The sequence below is a fragment of the Ictalurus punctatus genome, chromosome 2, assembly GCF_001660625.3.
Source record: "Ictalurus punctatus breed USDA103 chromosome 2, Coco_2.0, whole genome shotgun sequence".
NCBI classification, from domain to species: domain Eukaryota; kingdom Metazoa; phylum Chordata; class Actinopteri; order Siluriformes; family Ictaluridae; genus Ictalurus; species Ictalurus punctatus.
The window spans coordinates 15,631,225-15,652,950 of NC_030417.2; the positions used below are offsets into that span (position 1 = coordinate 15,631,225).

Consider the following 21,726-nt stretch of genomic DNA (forward strand, 5'->3'; position numbering starts at 1 on the left):
TAGCATATTTTACTTTCTGTCCTGATAAGTGAAAGGCAACCTTTGTTTCTAAGTCCTTGCAGTGGAAGAGTCCAAAAATGACGACTTAACATGACTTAAGAGACGAAACATCTCAACAGCATCAAAAAGGAAGTTGACTCTAAATATCATGAGATAGGAAATCAACATATACTTTGGCAGGTTTTCTTTTAAATATGGTTTTCAAGTATTTTCAAGACGTCCAAAATGACCAAGCCTGATTGGGTCATTTGGGACATTATTTGGGACATTGGGACATTAGTTGACTTGGACTCTTTTAATATGCAGTTGCAGCTGCGTGAAGACATGAGTAGGTGTTGTAGATGAACACCATAACTATGGTTCAATGATGCCTTGGATGGATGTGTATTACATTATATTTATGAAGTATCTTAATGATCAGGGGAGTAGACTGGTAAATATGGATCGTGACTTAGGCCTATTACTGAATATGCAACTCTTTTTGATGATGGTTTATAATGAAGTTGAAGGAAGGACTGAAAGAGGGAGGAAGAACTGCTACTGCAACAAATAAATGATCAAATGTTACCTACCTTTTAATTGTGATTCTTCAAGGCGATTATTACTTAATCTGTCCATTCAAGATTGGTTCTAAATTTGGAAATGTTAAAGATTTTCTAAATTCTGTTATCATTGTTATTGTTGTAAGAAATGAATTATGGAATGTTATGATGATGATAATGATGATGATTATGAGTTTGAAATGGGATTGGTTGATGCCATGAATCTGTATGTAATAAATACATAAATAATGTTTAAAACATGTAATTGTGGATGAAAATAAAAGCTTAAATGAAAAGGTATTCTTCATAATATGATGACACATTTTTCTTTCATATGTATATAGTCATTACCAGAGGAAGAATTTATCAAGAATGCTCATGTTTTGAGGTGTGTGTTGTATTAATGGCAAAAAAAAAACTTAGACAAGCTGGAACAAGCTGGAAATTCAAAGGTGTCCCAATATGTCTAAATTTACCCTAATCACATGAAAAGAAGTTCTGAAGCATTAGTGATTCATACAGAAAATATTCCTTACTGTCTTCATTCTTCCTCCCTTCTGTAGTCCTTCCTTCAACTTCATTATAAACCATCATCAAAAAAAAGTGCCTCACTCCCTCCTGGTAGATGCCACGCCCCCTCCGTTTCTCTTTAAATTCCTCCACTTGGTCTCCTGAGCTCATTAGTAACTTAACCTCAACAGGAATAAGTGTGTGTATGTGAAGTAAAGCTGTGTGTGTGTGTGTGTTTGTGTGCAAACTCTTGCAATGAAGGCTCTACTGTTCATCTTCTTCCTCGTCAAATGTTTTCCACATTCACATGCTGTGGAAAAGATACAGGCGTTCTTCATCGCCGCAGTGGAGACCAGCTGGGACTATCAGAACACTGGTGGGGTGGATCCAGCTGCTAATCAGAGGTACTGACACACACACACACACACACACACACACACACACACACGCACACACAAGCACACACACGTACACACACGCACACACACGCACACACACGCACACACACTCACCTAATACAGCATTCTATCCCTGTTGAACTCTTGATTCTGCTTGGTCAGAAGGTGTTGATTAATTTTCAAAGTATCATGAACATTCCACTTTAACACTAAAAACTAAAAACTGTACGTAATTGTTGATATGGTGAAATTTACATGTAAGGAGATTTTGCATTTACAGTAAGAGTTTTGGGTGTCAACACTTTGTAACAGTCATAGCTAAAGTTTTCTTCAGGACGGAGGACCTTGTGGTTTCTCAGTTACATGATAAACTGTGTGTGTGTTGCTTTTTTTTGTTTGTTTTTTGTTTTTTTGTCTTATTAACTTGGAAAAAAAACACCTCAGGAAGTGATATTATGAGAAATTATGACAGTAATTCTGCTTTGTTTCGGGTCACATCACACCACCATGTCATTGATTATTTTCCTAAAACAGCAAAGTCGTGTTTTATTCCTTACAGAACACACACCTAATATAGCATCATAGAATACAGCTACTTACTATATGTTTTATTTTTGTATTGTAATTTATCTTATTCTATAAAGCATTATAAGTTACTAATACAATAATAATAATAACAACAACAACAACAATAATACTAATAGAGCATACTTATAATATTATAGTTAGAGTATAATATGCCTATATTTCTATCTTAGTAAAAATATATTAAAACAATCTTGGTTTGATTAAATTGTATACGTAAATACTGGTGCGTACTGAAAACCTAGTAGGATTATTCTACTACACAACAAAAATTGATATATTTTGCTTATTTGTGCTTCACTGAAATGTAGCTGATTTTTTAAATTTATTTATTTATTTATTTTTTACATCTCTACAGGGGATCCAGCATTAAGAAATATGCCAAGGCCGTGTACACTGAATTTACAGACTCCACTTTTACCACCCCGAAAACGAAACCTCCATGGGCAGGTTAGTGCGACTGAACTTATTCTCTTATTAGCCAACACATTAGCACATGTCTGTTTTTAGAATAAGCAATACAAGCATGCTGTAATCCTGCATAACTACAACATTGCTAAGCTTCCTGCTAGGCTTCCTGCAACAAAAGTACAAGATAATATAGGTTGGTATATATGTAATAATGAATAATGTAATACACAATCACCATCAGCCTGTCTGGTTAGTCAAGTTTCTGAAAGATAAAATTATACTATAAAAATAATTGCCAGGACAATGAAGAACATCAAAAGTGTGATATTGGCTTGGATGGATATTGTAGGGAAAATGGTTCTTTGGATATTTAAGAGATTTTCAGTTCTACCTGAAACCGTCTCAAAAAAGGAAAACCTTCTGTATGGTTGTAGTTTGAAAGTTCTTGACTTAACCTATTTTCCTATTTTTATTTTTCCACCCATTTCAATTCAATAACGGTTTTAGACCCTGTGATTTGGTTACTAGAAAAAAGGTTAAGTTGTATTAATCTCTAGAATTGTAACGCAACCTGGAAGCTGAAACTGATTGGTGTCATGTTTTTGTGCTGCAGGAATTCAGGGTCCTACGATCAGAGCAGAGGTGAACGACAGAGTGGTGGTCCACTTTAAGAACTTTGCCACTTATCCTCTCAGCATTTCCCCGATCGGCATCCCCTACTGGAAACAATCTGAAGGTGAATTTTCTCGTGTACTAAAAGTTAGACTAAAGTGTAAATTGTAAAAATTCTAAAGTACTAAAAGTAAATTCCAACATGAATCACTATGTCCTTGGTACAGTTTCTCATTCTCTAATGAGCATGAAAAAGACTTTTCTCATGTTATTTTGACCCAGACTACTAAGATAAGATAAAAAAAAAAAGTGATGATAAAGGCTGTGCAATTTCCTTTATCTTTAAATTCCATCCACAAATCTGGATCAGAGGGAGCCCTGAGCAATGGAAAGGCTATTATGGCTGGGTCACTACTGAAACAGGAGACTGGATGCACTTTTGAATTCTCGATTCTGAATGGTCAAAATGTGTTGATTCATTTTCTCGTTGTAATGCGTTATTGTGTTCATAGCAAATTCACATGGATTTGTACGGCATACGTTTGACATAATCTAAGACTAGTAATAAACAGATTGTTATGGTTAAACAGCGTTGTTATTTCTGAAATAAAAACATGTAATCAGTGATATGGTAAAATTCATTGTAAGCAGTCTCCAGCGTCGGCATTTTGTAACAGTCCGAGGTAAAACTGTAATGTTAAGTTTTCCGTCAGAGGACTTTGTGCTTTGCAGTTGCTCAGTAACATAAGAAGCTGATTTATTTTTCTCATTAACTTCAAGAGAAGTTAAAAGTCAGCCTGGTGAGAGAATAACCAGCCCATACAGGATTTCGTGGTGGTTTTTGTTTGTGATGGTTGCAACCAAAAATTCCTGATTTTGCTGTGACTTTTTTCAAAAGTTGCAATTCAATTTGCGCAGGTTTTTGTGCTTTTGCCGCAAACTATTTGGATTGAAGAAATTGCGATTTCACAAAATTGTTTTGCAAAGTCTTTCACAGTGATTTGACACACGTGAATCAAAGAGGGCTTTGGCTGAATACACGTTGTGATGATGTTACACGATGCATCTTGGCCCAGATCTGCAGACAATCTGTGTTAATTTAGAAAAATGGCAAGCTCCTGTGAAAATTACGGAGTTTCCTTGATTTTGCATTAATTTCTGCGATCGCGAAATCCTGGAGGGACTGAATGACAGTTTACAGCTGTAATAATTTAACTGAGAACAGGAACTAACTTCTTTGGATGTTCCAAACTGTTAAATGTACCTATAAACAGATAAAAAGTATGACATGTTCTTCATTAATAAATGCAAAATGTAATCATCAGCAAATCATCGGCCCTGTCCGTTTGATTAATTTCCTATAAGAGCGTGCCCCATTGTGTTTTACTCCTTACATACTGTACATGTTACAGTTATACTGTAAAGACATGGTCTTGGTCAATGGAAACAGAAACAGAAAATTCCTAAGAAGTTACACTTCACTTATAAATGATTAATAAATTTGGTCATTTTGGAAGACTTTTTTATGCAATGCTGGTATTTCTGTACACAGTGAGAGCAGATATTTCCTGCAATCTAGAAGACTACTGGGTATTCAACCTGTAATATGATAAGTGGTTTGACCCTTTCAATAGTTTAATTCTGAGATGGATCTGTAAGCTGACTGGATAATAATGAAATGGAAAGATAATGGAAAGATAAGAGAGATTTCAACGGATTTGTAATGTTGTTGCATTAAATCTAAATCTTAACATGATATTTCCTTTTTTTCTATTTTGTACAGGATTATTTTTTACATATCTATTTCTGTATCTCTATTCTATAATTCTATAATTCAGTTCTATATTTGGCATTAGACTCATCACAAATTAACATTACATTAAATAATGTAATACATCATATTATGTTACCAATACTTTTTTCTATAACAGCATGCCCCATCATATTTTATTTGTTACATATACACAGCTTTTATAGATCATATGCTATCATACCTTGTTTATGATTCGGTTTTGACACTTTAACCAAAGCTGTGTTGTATTATATCCAGGGGCTGGTTATGATGACTCCACATCTGTCCAGGAGCAAGAGGATGATGCGGTACAGCCTGGTGGATATTATAAATACATGTGGGACATTCATCCTAACAGTGGGCCAACCATCACAGACCCAGAATGCCTCACCTACTCCTACTCATCACAGGTGGACATTGTGCGAGACTTCAATTCTGGACTCATTGGTGCTTTCCTGATCTGCAAATCAGGTCCGGTGGAACTGGATTCTTCAGGATCTTGTTAAAATCATGCTTATTGCACAATTATTCATTTTACACATTAACGCTCACCTAAGGTTATTTAAAAGATTTATATTTATAGTGTGAGTTTTACAACCTTATATAGAGTAAAATTAGCGATGTAGCAGTTTTAAAACCTTTGGTTCATGTGTAGTGTCAGTTTAATCCTAGTCAAAGATGATAGCTTGGTTAAAATATATCTTACATAATTATAACTCCTTTGACCTTTGACCCATTTCCAGGCGCTCTAACGGAGGACCGTCAACGAAAGGTGCCCGAGTTTGTGCTGCTGTTTGCCGTGTTTGATGAAAGTAAGAGTTGGTATAGAGATGTGGGCAGAGCAGATAAACTAAGGAAATCATCCGCTCGTCAGCAGTTTCACACCGTCAACGGATACGTCAATTCCACACTGAAAGGTCTGGTCAACATTACCTTATACAATCAAGCAATTTCTCACAAAATGTATAGACAATATACATTTACATTTGGCAAGCTATTTTAAAAATTATTTTTTAACTTGCAAATGAGACAGAATCCATGTCCAAGCACATCGCTGAGCATATGAAAGTCAAATGAGTATCCTGGCCTTTTTGGTAGTCCTGAGATTTAACCTTACAACCTTCAAGTCGCTAGCAATTGAACCTTAACTGCTGTGCTACTACTGTACTCAATAGATTATTGATCAAGCTAGTACTCAGTAAAGGCAACTGGATTTGTTACAATTGCGAAGATCTGAAAAGCTTAATCCTTCCTACTAAATGTCCAATCACCTTGATTTACAACTATTTCTAGACATTGCAGTGATTTTATTAATCAATGGATGGAATGGATGGATGGATGGATGGATGGATGGATGGATGGATGGATAGATGGACATATGAAATTGGTGAATAGATCAATAGTCTGATTCCAATTTTAGTCTGAAGTCCAATTTTGTTAAATGCATCATTTGGTGGCTTTAACAATGCATGGATGGATTTTCTTTGGTGAAGGGCTTACAGATTTGTTGTATTGGCTGGCTGGCTGGATGGATGGATGGCTAGAGAGATCTAAGAATAATTTCTTTTACATCAGTTCTTCAGATGAAGCTCTTTAAATGGGGAAAACACAAGATAGTTCAGTTATAGTTAATTTAGCACCTCTGGACATTTCGAATGACTTGCACAGATAACTCAAGAAGCTTCATAGCCATCAGCCATCATCATCATTGCCAGTTTTTCTCTTTTCAGGTCTGAAATTATGCCAGAAAAGTCCAGAGGTTTCCTGGCACCTTATTGGTCTGGGCTCCACTCAAGACATCCACACCATTCATTTCCAGGACCACACTCTAATAGTCATGGACCACAGACGGGTTACGGTGGAGATAACCCCTATGACCTTCACCACCGCCCTGCTCAGGCCATATGCCGAAGGGAAGTTTCTGATTTCCTGTAGGATCCATTCCCATGAGCAAGGTCAGTGGACATTCAGAGTCCTTTTTAGGGCATGATGCATCCTATCTCCAGGCATATTTTATATACAGAAAGTATGAGATGAAGGTATAACACGCGATATCATTGGATAAATTCCATGTTTTCGGCAAATAAGAATTAAAGTAAAAAAAACAACAAAAAAACATCTAGTCCAAAATCCAAAACAAAGGACTCAAATTTCTTGATGTACTTCAAATACTTGTTTGTTTTTTTTCTGCTCAGCTGGGATGAGTGCCTTCTTCACTGTGGAGAACTGCCCTGAATCCAATGCATTGCCTGAAAAACTAAATGTCCAGCACACTTATGAGGAAGAGGAGAGGGATGAAGACTACCCAATGGATAATCTTTTCTCTATTGTGCTCCGACCTGGTGGACCCCCATCAGTTCTGAGGTCTGGTGGAAAACGACCCAAAGTCTGGATTCATTACATCAGCGCAGAGGAGGTCATGTGGGACTACAACCCTGAGGGTGACCGGTATGATCACTGGAAATTTTATTCTGGAAAAAACTTATAAGTTTTATGAAAAAACTTATGAGTATAATCTGGATAGTTTAGATTTATCTGAGTAACTTGGATGAGTTGAAGTAGTACGAATTTGTGTAACATGGATGGGTCTGAGTAACTTGGCCATGTCTTAGTAACTTGATTGAGAGAGTATAATTTAGATAAGGCAGGGTAACTTATTTGGATGAGTAAAAGAAAATTGTAACTGTGATGTACCTGTGTTATCCAGACAAGTTTGAGTAATTCAGAAGTGTGAAGAGAAGTCTGAGGTTTTGTTCGTTCAGGATTTGTTTGTTCATTTTCTTCCAGACTTTCGAAGTTCGAGCCTTCAGTTCAACAAACACAACGCTTGGGTAAAGTCTATAAGAAGGTGGCTTATGTCGAGTACACAGACCACACATTCACAAAAAAGAGGAGCCAAAGCAATGCACTGATTGGGCCAGAACTTAGGGGAGAGGTGAACGACCAGTTTCAGGTAAAACAACCAGTATCATTTCAATAATTCATATGCGGTTTTGAAAACTAAAGGACAATGTTCCAGGAAAATAGTACTCATACACCATATTATAATACATTTTCAGATTGTTTTTAAAAATATGGCCAATCGACCTTATAACATCTTTCCAAATGGACTTGTCAGCGTGCAGCCCATGAAGAAAACAGGTAAGAGAAAATTCATTCTGAAAACTGTAGTTTATGTTACTGTATTAAAGGCCTGTGGTGGAAAGCTTACTGTTACAAACTGCTGACACTGGCAACTCCTTCCTCCTAAAAATACATGATATGTCCAAAGGTTTGTGGACACCTGATCATCACACATAAGTGCCTGAAAATCCCATTCCAGAGTTAGTTCCACTTTGCTGTTATTATAACCTCCAGTCTTTCCGGGAGGCTTTCCACTACAGTTGGTTGTGTGGCTGTGGGGGTTTGTGTTCATTCAGCCCAAGAACATTAGTGGGATTAGGCACTGGTGTCAAGCATGGAGGCCTGGGGCACAGTCAGTATTCCAGTTCATCCCAAAAGTCTTCAGTGGGGTTGAAGTCAAGGCTCTGTGCCTGCCACTCGAGTTCTTCCAATCTAATCTTCACAAACCATGTCTTAATGGACCTCCCTTTGTGCAAATGGGCATTGCCATTCTGGAACAGGTTTGGGGCCCTTATTTCCAGAGAAGGGAAATTGTTATGTTACAGCATACAAAGACATCCTGTACAATTATGTGCTTCCAACTTCTGACAACAGTTTAAAGAATGGTGACATTTGGGTGTGATTGTCAGGTGGTCAGGTGTCCACAAACTTCATTAGGTTCTTACTTTTTGGCAAATGCAGGATTTATTGCTGTACAACTTTTTTTTTTTTTTTTTTTTTTTTTTTAAACTTAATGCCATAAAAACAAAGCTAAATGTTTTCAGAAGTTACATAAAATGTTATATAACAGGATTAGCTTTTCCATGACCTTATAAAGCTTACTGGCCCGTATCCTAATTATTTAACCCCACTGTATTTAATAGAACTATTGTTCTCAAGGCTGAGTTAAAAGCTCATATTTTCCAGGCCTCGCACATTTCACAGGCGTAAGCACATTTTTACAGCTATCAAAGGATCTCATCTTCCTTAGGAAGCATAGGTGTGATTTTCTTGGAGTTGTTCAGTGACGTTTCTGTCATCATTATACTTTCTTAATCTACTGTAGTTTAAAAGACTTGACTTCACAACCTTATTGCACACATGACATCGGTACATTGCAAAAGGTTAAGACTGATTCTGGAAATAACCCCATGCATTTTGTGCACTGGTGCGGCATGAAGAGAAGCAAGTGGACCTGCGGTCCCTGGCTGTCCCACCAGGTGAGATTATGATGTACCTGTGGAAAGTGACACCAGAGGACGCTCCCACCGAGGCCGACCCCCGCTGTCTGACCCGGCTGTATCACAGCACTGTGGATCCAGAGCGAGACATGGCGTCCGGCCTAGTAGGGCCCCTTATCATCTGCAAATCAGAAAGTTTGGACAAACGAGGGAAAGTGGTGAGTGTTACCTCTCAGCTAAAGAATTAGATAGGACATATTGGTTATTATACTGGATGTGGTTGTTAATTAAGCTCTTTATTTAAGTGATGTTTAATGTTTTGTCATTTGGAAATCGGGGGAGTCAAAGCTCAGCTTGATGAATGCATGGATGGATGAATAAATGGATCTGGTGAAGGCCTGGTAGAATTTGGTTGGAGGATAGATAGCTGTATTTGTTGAAGGGCTTAACAGATGGTTGTATTTGAGGGATAGATGGATGGATGGATGGATGGATGGATGGATGGATGGATGGATCGATAGATAAAGGATTTGGTGAAGCACTTAACAGATGGCTAGATTTGGTTGCTATATGGGTGGATGAATTTGGTGAAGGGCTTAAAACAGAATTGATGGATGGATGGATGGGTATATGGATTTAAGGATTTATTCAATACACAGATCAGTGAGTGTATTGGATGATAGAAGGGTGGCTAGATTTGGTCAAAAGCTTGATGGATAGTTGAATAGATAGAAAAATGCATGCAGTAGATGAACAGACAAATGGTTTTAGTAAATGGAACAGTGGGTGAACTGGATGATGGATGGATGGATGAATGAATGAATGGAAGAATGGAGAGATAGACTTGGTAACATTACTAACATGTCTGTATTCATTTAGTTATCTTCAGACAGAGAAAAACACCTCATGTTCTCCATCTTTGATGAAAACAAAAGCTGGTATGCTGATGAGAATATCAGGAAGTTTAGCGAAGATCATTCCAAGATTGATCGCAATGATCCTCATTTTTACAACTCTAATGTCATGCACAGTAAGTATCACTTTTAGCTTGGTCATGTTTTGTAGCAACATGTGTAGCAACAACTAGAACAATAATCTAACTGATCTTTCTCTCATTTTTCTCTCTTTTCTCTTGTAGGTGTAAATGGTTTCATGTATAACAGTCTGCAATTTAGGATGTGTGTTGGTGATGTTATGCTATGGCACGTGGCCAGTGTGGGTATGCAGAGTGATTTCCTCTCAGTGTATTTCATGGGAAACCCGTTTGAAAGGGACAGAACCTATGGCACAGTTCTTACACTTTTCCCAATGACCGGTGACACTGTCATCACTGAGATGGAGACCAAAGGTAAGGGTCAAAGTTGTCAAGATGTACCATTAAATTACTACCATTATAATAAAAGTAGCTAATTAATAGTAATCAATCTATTACAACCAGCTGTATGCAAATTACATTATGGTCACTTGATTCCACACTGTGTAAGAACAGTGTATTCTTAGTCTGCTCATCAATTCCTTAATGTAAAAATAATTTGTCCAGGTGAGTGGGAGATTGGTGCCTTCGATCCAACTCTGAAAGCAAAAGGGATGAGTGCACGGTACTCTGTGTTTAACTGTGAACCAGAGCTAACCCTGGTGGACACTGATGATTATGATGACTTGAACGATCACATAGATAAGCATTTCCCAATCCCACGGGGCTTCAGGAAGAGGAACCGAAATGTGGCTATCGAGGTTTGCCAGAAAGTGTCAAGCAACACAAGCCAAACAGAGCAGCAAAATGCCACCAAGATGCCTCTAGAGAAAAAAGGGGAGAAGACCACCCTGGTATGCAAGAGAAAACTTGTCCCAGTGGATGACGCCGAGGATTTGGATGTTCTTTCACAGGGAGGAATTCCGCAGGATATTCTGGATCAACTCAACATGGAGATGAGCACATCAAAACGCCAGAAAAGACTTGCGTTTGTAGAGAATGACACAGAAGCAAAGAGTGATCATCCTGCCTCTCATTCCCACAGAACTAACACAGAATCAGTGAGTCAGAGAAATGCAAAAGTAGATGGCGTGGTTAAGATGGAAGACAATGAAACAGTAAGATACCAGGATGTAGATAAAGCTGAGAAATCAAATCTAAATAAGAGCGCATCTGTTGACCTGTTTAAGAAATTCATTCAGAAATCAGGGCTGAATACGACCTCTAAGTTGGATCTCAAGGCTAATTTAACAGAGAGGACTCGGAGAGAGATATGGGAAAAGAATATAGGTGAGGCCACAAACACAAATGATGGAATGAGTGACAATGATGTTCTAAAAGACCTGGACAAGTTGATGAAAAGCCCAGATCCTCAAATATATGACTACAAAGGTGTACACCATCTGAATCTGAGCTCTCAGTATTCCCCATCAAACTCCTCACAGAACGAGACCTACCTGAAGAACCTTCCGCCCTTGGAGTATGACGATTACGAAGATGAAGGGAACAAAACTGTTCTGAGCTTCAGTTCTACTGATGAGATAGATATCAGGTCCAGTGAAACAAAATTCCGTAGCTATTACATTGCAGCTGAGGAAATCATGTGGGATTATGGGATTGACAAACCTTCCCAACTCATCAGTGCCAGGTAAAGTATAAATCTAATCGACTGTGGGCCATATTCAGAGGCGGTGACTTAAGTCTACTATTTACTGCCGATATTGATTTTCTGAGCTTACCATTCATTCTGAAAATTTCCTGTGTGTAGTTCACAACTCAAAGGTTGGCAGATTTTACTACATATTATTATTATTATTATTATTATTATTATTATTATTATTATTATTATTATTATTATTATTATTTTTATTTATTTATTTATTTATTTATTTTTAACATTGTGCTCCAACAAGCTTGGATAGTACTATCAATTAACTCATTTAATGAATTAATAGTATGATATATTTATGTATTAAATATTGGCCATACGCTGCCCTGTGTGTGCGGAGTTTGCATGTTCCTCCAGGTACTCCAGTTTCCTCCTCCAGTCCAAAGACATGCATGGTAGGCTGATTGGCATGTCCAAAGTGTCCGCAGTGTATGAATGGGTGTGTGAATGTGTATGTGATTGTGCCTTGCAATGGATTAGCACCCCGTCCAGGCTGTACCCCGCCTTGTGCCCCATGATCCCTGGGATAGGCTCCAGGTTCCCCGCGACCCTGTAGGATAAGTGGTATAGAAAATGGATGGATAGATATTTGAATGTTGGCCATACTTTAAATTTTTTTTTAAACATTTTTAAATAAATTATCTTATTTATAGCCCAAAACATGAACTTCAGTGTGACATATTGTGGTTACATCAGACTGTCAGACTTAATACTGCTTTCTCACTGCACTCAGCTAACTCAACTCTGAATATGGTCCTATATGCTCAACACTGCCATTTAACTGATGGTATACAAGCCAGAGTGAAAGCAAGCTGTCCGAATATTATGTAACGTGAGTATAATTTGTCTACACAGGGAGACGAAGAAAGGAATGAGAAAGTATTTCCCAGCCTACAGGAAAGTTGTGTACAGAGCATATCATGACAGAGATTTCAAGAATCCTGTTAAACGTGGAGAGCTAGATGAACACCTTGGGATTATGGGTCCCGTACTTAAGGTGGAGGTTAATGATGTTCTTACTGTAAGTGTGATCCTACTTGCCATCAAAAATGCTTCTTTATGAGGAAATGTGTGATTTGGTTGCAAATATTAAGGCTATCTGGTGACTGTGGCATTATATAGTTTATAGGGAGATATATGAATATCGATATGACTGTTGTTAACAGAAAAACCTGACTGTTATCACTTATGTTTGAGATTGTTGAAAGTTTTCTCCTAATAAACGCTGTTGCAAGTGTGCTAGCAATACCCTACTGTGATGTCTGTATGGCACACAACAACTAATGTCTAACAGAAAAAACAAAAATACAGCACCATCCAACAAATTGTCACCAGAGTCACTATGCACATCACAAAGATCTTAATATAAACATTTTAGGATGGAGTTTTCCTTTAAGTCTCCAATCTTAGTTGATTTGCGGACATTTCTCCCTATATAATAACTGTGTACAGTCCTGAGTTTGAGGATTTCCTATTTGTCATCTGTTACAGGTAGTTTTTAGGAACACTGCCTTCAGACCGTACTCCCTGCACCTACACGGTGTGTATGATAGGACCACAGTGAGCTCTGCACCACAGGGGGTGGAGCTACGGGAGGATGAGGGACCTGGTGACCCAGTGCCTCCTGGGGAAGAGAGGATCTACAACTGGAGAATTACTAAAAGACAAGGACCATCATCCAAAGACTTTGACTGCAAGGCCGGGGCCTATTACTCTACAGTTAATATGGTATGGCAATATCACTTCTATAATTGTTAAAGAATTTGGTAGCACTTTACTTGTTCTTAAAGCTACATGACGCAAGCGTAACATCTTTATGACTACATTTCTAAAGGCTTATTTTAATATACATCAGCTGTCCTTAAAAAGCTGCTTTCATCAGTCAAGTGACATTGTGTAATGACATTTTCCAGGCAGATTTTCATTATAACTTTGTGACTGACTTTATGGCTCAGTGTTCTTGTGGTATGTGAGATAATGGTGATGTGTGACATAGATGACAGCAGAAAAAAATACACATAATTTTGTAATTCCAGTGTCATGACATTGACACAAGTTTCCATAATGTTTATAAGTAGTAAAACTATTTACGTGATGGGGCAGACAACACAGCTCAATACCATATGTATGTGTGTTTGTGTGTCCCAGGAGAAGGACATCAACTCTGGTCTGATTGGTCCATTGCTGATCTGTCGTCCCGGTACACTTAAGTCACGTGTCCTCCTGCAGCCGGGAGTGCAGGATTTATTCCTCCTGTTCACCGTTTTTGATGAGAAGAAGAGCTGGTATCTGGATTACAACATCAGGAAGTTCTGTACATCACCATGCCAGGCCAAAGTAGATGATCCCTGGTTCGAGACCAACAACAAATTTGCTGGTACAAGTCAAATTCCACTTGCATGCTCCATGTTATAGTATAACGCCTTGTCTTAGTGCATCCTCAAGCGACATATGTAGTCAGCAAATATATAAGGAAATTTAATATGCATTTCAATCTATAAAATACAGAATAGTAATAGACCAAATTACATTTTTATGGCAACTACAGATTGTTTGATAATCCAATTTTGCCTCTTCAAGAGTATAATACAAATTAATTGACTTGTGGACAATAACTGAACATTTTATGAGCCATCTTCAATAGTTCACTCTTTCTGTTTCTCGCTGTGATGTAGCAATAAATGGATACGTCGCAGATACCCTACCTGGCCTGGTGGTGCCACAGCACCAGATATCTCGCTGGCACCTGCTAAACGTGGGCAGTGGTGGAGAGTTTCATGCTGTCCATTTCCATGGAATACCTTTTAGCGTTGGGAAAGACCAGGAACACCGCCTGGGCATCTTCAATCTTTACCCGGGTAAGCACAAAAAAAATTTTTTGGGGGTAAAAATGCTTCATTTAACTTTGGTAAGAATTCATTGTAAGGGTTCATTTCTGAGTGATATGTATCCCATTTACTATTAGAACAGAAATAAGGAAAATTCACACATAACAATGACGCACACACAATTACCAAATATGTGTAAATAAAGTACTTAGGCACCCTAATTGTTAATACAGATTTTGTCTTTTTAACTTTTGTATTACTGAGTCATTAAAAGATTTGTCATTTTTTAAATGACTTGTCCGACCAAGAATTAAATGTTACAGAAAAACATTTGTATTTCAGCAGATTAAGTAACACACTAACATATTAGCATAAAATCATAATGAAGGCTATCAGGTTTTACCTACAAAAATAGAAGCAAGTGTTACTGTCAAAGACCTTAAAATAAAAAACATTCATACTGATTCAAAGGTGATGTTAATGTTCAGTCCTTCTTCTCCTCCTCTCTCATTGCAGGTGTGTTTGGAAGTATTGAAATGAGACCAGGAATAGCGGGCACCTGGCTGGTGGAGTGCACCATTGGAGATCACCAACACGCTGGCATGAGAGCCACACTTCTTGTTTATAACCCACGTAAGAAACATCTATAATACAATATGCAATATACAACTGGAGATTTAGACATTTACAAAATGCGTTTGCTGGATTGCCGGATGCTGAATATACTCTTAGTCATTAGTTTATGTGTGTAAATGACCAATAACTGCCTAAAAATGACATTTGAATGGATCTGGTCTTGCAGAATGTATTCAGCCCTTGGGAATGCAGTCAGGATGGATAGCTGATGAACAACTCACTGAATCTGATCATTATGGTAAATTAAATCTAATTAAATGTATTTTTAATCAGCACCTTCAATTCTTTGATCATTGGTAAAATAGATATTTGTGGTTGATATTACTGTGAATACAAAATCCAATTTACATCAGAATTATTTTACATGTTCAGTGCAAAACTCTCCAGAATATTTTCTGAGTCTTTTCCTTGTCTAACAGATAAATGGGAGGCAGGATTAGCCCGATTGCACTTATCTGGATCAGTTAACGCTTGGATCGGCAACAATGAGAACTCCTGGATCCAGGTACAATAACCTGCTTGTTCAAAGACAAAACAAGCATGATACATTCTTGATGCCTTGTGTTCTCACTTCTCAAACCCATCAGTTACATGAAACAAGCTTTTCTCATGGATACAGTGTTGTTTCACCTTGTGTAAACTGTGTTTAAATGTATAAACAGAGAAAAATGAACAGTTTGGCCAAAATAATTACAAAAGAAGTTTGTTTGTGAAGAGCTTCTCCAGAACTAATACTTTTGTATCTGTTAGGTGGATTTGTTACGGCCCATGGTGGTCCACGGGATCCAGACACAGGGCGCGAAAACTTCATTTGGTCTGAAAGAATTGTTCACGGTGATCTTCAACATCAGCTATAGCCTGAACCTGAAAACATGGAAGACGTACAAAGGAAACAGCAGCGAGTCTGTATATGTTAGTATCAAAGCCCAAATACTAACCTCAACACTTCTCAACAACTGACATTAACACATATCCTTGTAACCTTGACCCAACACAACAATCCATAGCACTAATTTGTAGCTCCAAGACCTACCCTTAACCCCCTTGTCCTTACATCTGTCCTCAACACTCATAATTGACTACTCATCACAACACCTGCAGCCAAAAACCTACTATCAGCCCTAGCAATTTCACACTGTATAAAGCCAACTTCTAGCCTCAGTTGATAAACTCTAAAACAGCTAATTTAGCATCAAATATAAACTCCTAGCCTTAGCTAAACTCCTAGGCTTAGCTTCATCCACTAGCTTCATCTACACAGAGTCTCAGCACTAGACCCAAAACCTCGCCTTAACTTCTATACCAGAACATCTTAAAACTTAATACTACCTCAAACCCCCAATTCCCACCAGTCTTTTCTAGAACACATACGTACATGAATTTGTTATCATGATTTATATACATATATATCATTAAGTAAGACTCAAGAATTTGAAATGGGTACAATTGATGTTAATGTCTTTTTTTACTAGAAATTTAATGGAAACCTGGATGGCTCCAGAGTAAAAGAGAACCTCTTCTCGCCTCCAATCATTGGTCGCTACATTCGCATTCATCCATCCACCTATGTTACCAAGCCCACTCTGAGGTTTGAACTGCTTGGCTGTGACCTCAACAGTGAGTATATACATATACGCCAGGGGTGTCCAATCTTTTCCGTAAAGGGCCGGTGTGTGTGCAGGTTTTCATTCCAACCAAGCAGAAGCCACACCTGATTCCACCTGTTTACTCAGTTGATCTTGGTTTTCAATAGACTCAGGTGTGGATTCTGCTTGGTTGGAATGAAAACCTGTACCCACACCGGCCCTTTCCAGATAAGATTGGACACCCCTGATATACGCAGTCAAATGTAATTAATGAATATGGGACAGTTGGGGTTTTATACCCTCACTAATTATTTTTACAAAAAACTAAAATCTGAGTCTAACAGTTGGGCCCAAGGTCTGAGAAAGTCATATAAATAATTATTCCATATACAACTGATACGTAATATTTAGTGCTTGAACAATACATGCCCTTACACAGTATTTAACTGCTGTATAATAGAGTAATTTAACACATATCTCTATGAGTTCTGCATTATACCCCTACTGGTTTCAGTCACTAACGATATTTGGGCCACATTCAGATTCAGCGACTTAAATTACATACATTTTTACACAGGGAAAGTTACTTGTATTCAGACTACTAGGTTAGGCGGCTCCTTAAAATTACATTTCTGGGCTTCCCATTCATGATTATATGAATAAGAATAACTCGTAACTCTCATGCAAATTTCTGAGTAGCATTTATGCCTGTACTTAAGTCTGTGGTCTAAACACCAATGTACTCATTTTTGGTATGAGCTCATCTTTAGGTCCCAGTGGTTTGCTATAATCAGAAGAAGCCCGTGTATCTCACTGCAGTCACTGCTGGTAATGTTTTCAGGACAATAACTGATGGTCTCGTATGTGTGCGTGCTCATGTTTCAGGTTGCTCACTGCCGTTAGGAATGCAGAGAAGACTGATTCCTGACAACCAGATTAGTGCTTCTACATTCCGACAAAGCTGGAGGAACTCATGGAGCCCTGGCCTCGCCCGACTCAACCAAGATGGCAGCGCCAATGCATGGAGACCCAAGGTACTTCCAGATAAACTCATTCAAATTTCTATCTATATTTATGCTGCATATACAGTTCTCATTCAGGCATCCATAATATCTGTTAGCATTCCTTTATTTATCTATCCTTGCATCACAGATGCATAACCTTTTATACCACAGTGCTGCTGAATGTTCGATTCTGATTGGCCAGAAGGGGGTTTAAAAAAAATTCCTTAAAACAAAGTTTATAGGATGATGTTACTATAGTGTGTTTAAAAATGTTGAATTATTCCTGATTATAGGACATCCTTCTTCTTGCAATGCTTCTTTAGGTTCATTCAAAAAAAGAAGACTTTCCAAGATATAATTAATTCATCATAATTCTTCTAAACAATATTTTAGTGATATTTTGAATGCATTAAAACGTATATCAGGACAAGCCACTGTTTATCAATTTATTTCTCTTATATCCTTTTATAACCAAAAATCAAGACCATTATGCAACAAAATTCTTTAAGCAAGAATTTGGCCTTTGTAGCACCATTGCTACCAAAAATGTTGGCCCAGTGCGAACTGCAAATGAAGTTTATCAGTAATCTGGTGTTGCTTGGCAGCTGCTCATTTAAACACTATTGTTGAGAGTTTCCTCTAGCTGTCTGTTTTGGAGTAAGAAGTGCGGCCCATTGTCTTACACTCTGAGCATGAGTCATCATTTTCACTACTTCCCTCTGAAAGCACCCCCCTTCCCACACACACACACACACACACACACACACACACACACACACACACACACACACACACACACACACACACACTTAATATACCCTCATTTAATCTTAAAATAATAATAATAAAAAATTACATAAATATTTACATATAAATGTATATATTTACATATAAACAACATTTTTATTAACATTTATTATTTAAAAAAGATTTTCTAAAAGAACCTTTTCTAAAAGGAAACCCCTGGATGTGTGTTGTAAGTTTCCAAACTGAAAGACTGTATATAGTGAAAGGTGGGAACTTGTTTCTAAAATCCAGAGTACTCCCTAAAAGAGTCACAGAGTACTGTTATAGGAAATTAATCAATGATAGATTGGTCCAAGTTACTGTTACCATCCCAATGTTGATTAATTTCCTACAACAGCACAACCCAAAGTGTTTTATTCCTTTTATACCACAGCACATTCCTAAAGATTAAAAAATAATAATTTATTAAACAATCACACTTTTTATTTGTAGCAGGTGAGTGAACTGGATGTCTCTATAGTTACTGTGTAGTTTGTAACTTTGTCTTTCTTTACCTTTTCCTATCTTTCTCAGACTAATAACCCTTACGAGTGGCTGCAGGTGGACTTTAAGGTGGTGAAGAGAGTCACTGGTATTGTCACACAGGGAGCCAGATCCATGCTCACAAGCATGATGGTGACAGAGTTCTCGATCTCTGTTAGTGATGATGGCCACAGCTGGGCCATGGTCACTGAACCAGGAATGCAGCAGGAGAAGGTGTGTGTGAGTCTCTTACAAAAGACAAGTCTGGTGGTGTCCACATGGTGTCTGGTGGTGACCGTGTACTTTTAATTGCACTCCAGTTCACTCCCGAAGGAACTCCTGCAGACACTTCCGTCCCTAAAGAAAGTTGGTTTTGTTTGTTCGCGACATTTACATTTTTCCCCCAAATTTCCAAAGCAAATGATTAATTTAAAACTGACCAGGCTAAGGATTCAAAGAGCTATTAATGGATTCTTAGATTCAAATTCAGAATATATTTTGCTAAAACAAATCATCACCATCAACTGTATTAACACATTATCTGCCATCCACAAACTTTATTTTAAAAACAAAATCACATTTCAATATCATAGGACATGGAAGCACTCGTCTAGATGTGTGCACTGGGACTGGGAATCTGTAGGTCCTGCTGGGCCCAGTATACAAGTAGATATGAAAATCTTTGGACAAAATGAAGGCCACGATCATGAACAGAGTAGGACATTGGATGTGGCGCTGTATAATGCATTCATTCATACATATTCAGTAAATACATTATCCTATGAATGACTTAACTTCTCTTCAGTAAAAAAAAGTATATACGACACATACTAGAATTATAATTACACACAGCTAAAAAGAAAATAAATTCTGCACCCAGCAATATCGCTGGAGTGTGCTGTATATCGTTTATAATATGTGTTTGTCCTTTCATGTGCAGATCTTTGAAGGGAACAATGAACACGATGAGGAGAAGCTGAATGTGTTCGAGTCGCCGCTGTTCACCCGATTTATCCGCATCCATCCAAAAGGCTGGGTTAATGACATTGCACTGAGGGTGGAGTTCCTGGGGTGTGATACGCAACAGAGACTCTGAGAGACAGCGTGTGTGTGTGTGTGTGTGTGTGTGTGTGTGTGTGTGTGTGTGTGTGTGTGAGTGAGGGAGAGAGAGTGGGAGTGAGTGAGTGTGTGTGTGTGTGTGTGTGTGTATGAGTGAGTGAATGAGTGACAGTATAAAATATATAGATGTGAGAGGAAGAATGTATACGAGAAATAAAATGTGTGGGGGAAAAAAAGACAGAGGTCATTGACACTGAATGTATTTTTACTGATGCATTTGTATCCGTAATTATTTTGTATTATTTTAATTTTTATCTCTCAAACCTTTTGATGCTGTAAATGGATTTCTGATTGGTCAGGATCTGTTCAGAGAAATATATTTATATATTTTTTCCAAATAATATTTGCCTTTTTATTATGTATTTGTCACATAGGACACTTTGTGTATGTACAATTACTGACTGTAGCCTGTTTGCTGTGTGGTGTTGATATGAGAGGTATAAGGTACAGCAGCAGTGCTGCACATGTTTTCAAACACTGTGTACACTTACTGCACACTCTTCCACTGTTGGAAACTTGTAGGTGTACAGTTAGAGGCCATAGTTTATCGTTTTCCATGCACAATGTGTGTTAACCCTTTATCTTTGTCAGTTTATGACCACAGCACTGCTGCTGTATCTGATAACACTCGTACCAACACCACAAACTCTGTTACCATAGCATTGTCACTGCAGTGCTACGAAGGGTCCACCTAATAATATCTGGTCCTCTATGGTCTTTTGGTGGTCCTTTTCCATTACTAAACAGGGCAGAAAGAGCTAATACATTGTGCATTGTCCAGTCAGTGACCTATGTAAGTGGACCTGCTTAAAAGGCAATTCAGTTTATATACTGGATTCAAGGAAATATATGTATGTGTTAATTCCACCTTTTGTTACAGCTTTTTTAATTTTTATTATTTATGGACTATACAATAGTTATAGATCAAACCTGCTTGTTCTCTGTCAAATATGCTGCTCAGTTAACGTCTTTAAAAAGCGTTTAATCTGCTCATGTGACTACAGGAGATTCAGATATCAGTATACATTTACATCATGTTAGGACACATATATTAGTCACATGTACTGAACATAATGAAGACACTATTAACACTACTGTTTTATTCTGAATGTAGATTTGAGTGTTTGCACTGTGAAAGGATTCAAATGACTTAATTGTTGATGTGATTTATAATGAAATAAAGTATTTAAGTGTGAAACTCAAAACTGTTTGTGCATTCCTTTAACCAGCATTTTTACAGATCGAACCAAGTACTCGAAAAACGGCTGTAAAAGAACTGAGCAACATATATAAAAAAAAAACTGCGCATAGTTCAAACAGGAACAATTGCAGCTTCTGTAGAACATGCCTCTGTCACGGCCAATCACATGCATTTATGTTAAATGTTTAACTGAAGGCAGCTCATCAAAAAACGGCAGTGTTTTTGACAGACTTTCCTAGATTTAATTTCTATTAGAGTGTGAAAAGGTTATATACACCAATGTGTCAACAATTTTTAAACAGTCTGGA

At 37.8% G+C, this 21,726-nt stretch overlaps 1 protein-coding gene across 1 annotated transcript; it reads left to right on the forward strand.

Moving 5' to 3' along the window:
* The first annotated feature begins 1,208 nt into the window (after window positions 1-1,208).
* f8 (coagulation factor VIII, procoagulant component) lies at window positions 1,209-21,422 on the forward strand. The gene is made up of 25 exons (XM_017494527.3): window positions 1,209-1,456; window positions 2,394-2,485; window positions 3,060-3,182; window positions 5,109-5,321; window positions 5,594-5,767; window positions 6,581-6,805; window positions 7,046-7,298; window positions 7,638-7,803; window positions 7,910-7,991; window positions 9,134-9,351; window positions 10,013-10,163; window positions 10,272-10,481; window positions 10,674-11,754; window positions 12,631-12,796; window positions 13,267-13,503; window positions 13,924-14,152; window positions 14,451-14,633; window positions 15,120-15,236; window positions 15,406-15,477; window positions 15,659-15,744; window positions 15,990-16,151; window positions 16,712-16,856; window positions 17,711-17,859; window positions 19,150-19,332; window positions 20,039-21,422. The coding sequence occupies exons 1-25, from the start codon at window positions 1,308-1,310 to the stop codon at window positions 20,192-20,194; spliced, it is 5,022 nt and encodes a 1,673-aa protein (XP_017350016.1). The 5' UTR covers window positions 1,209-1,307; the 3' UTR covers window positions 20,195-21,422.
* Window positions 21,423-21,726: the final 304 nt, after the last annotated feature.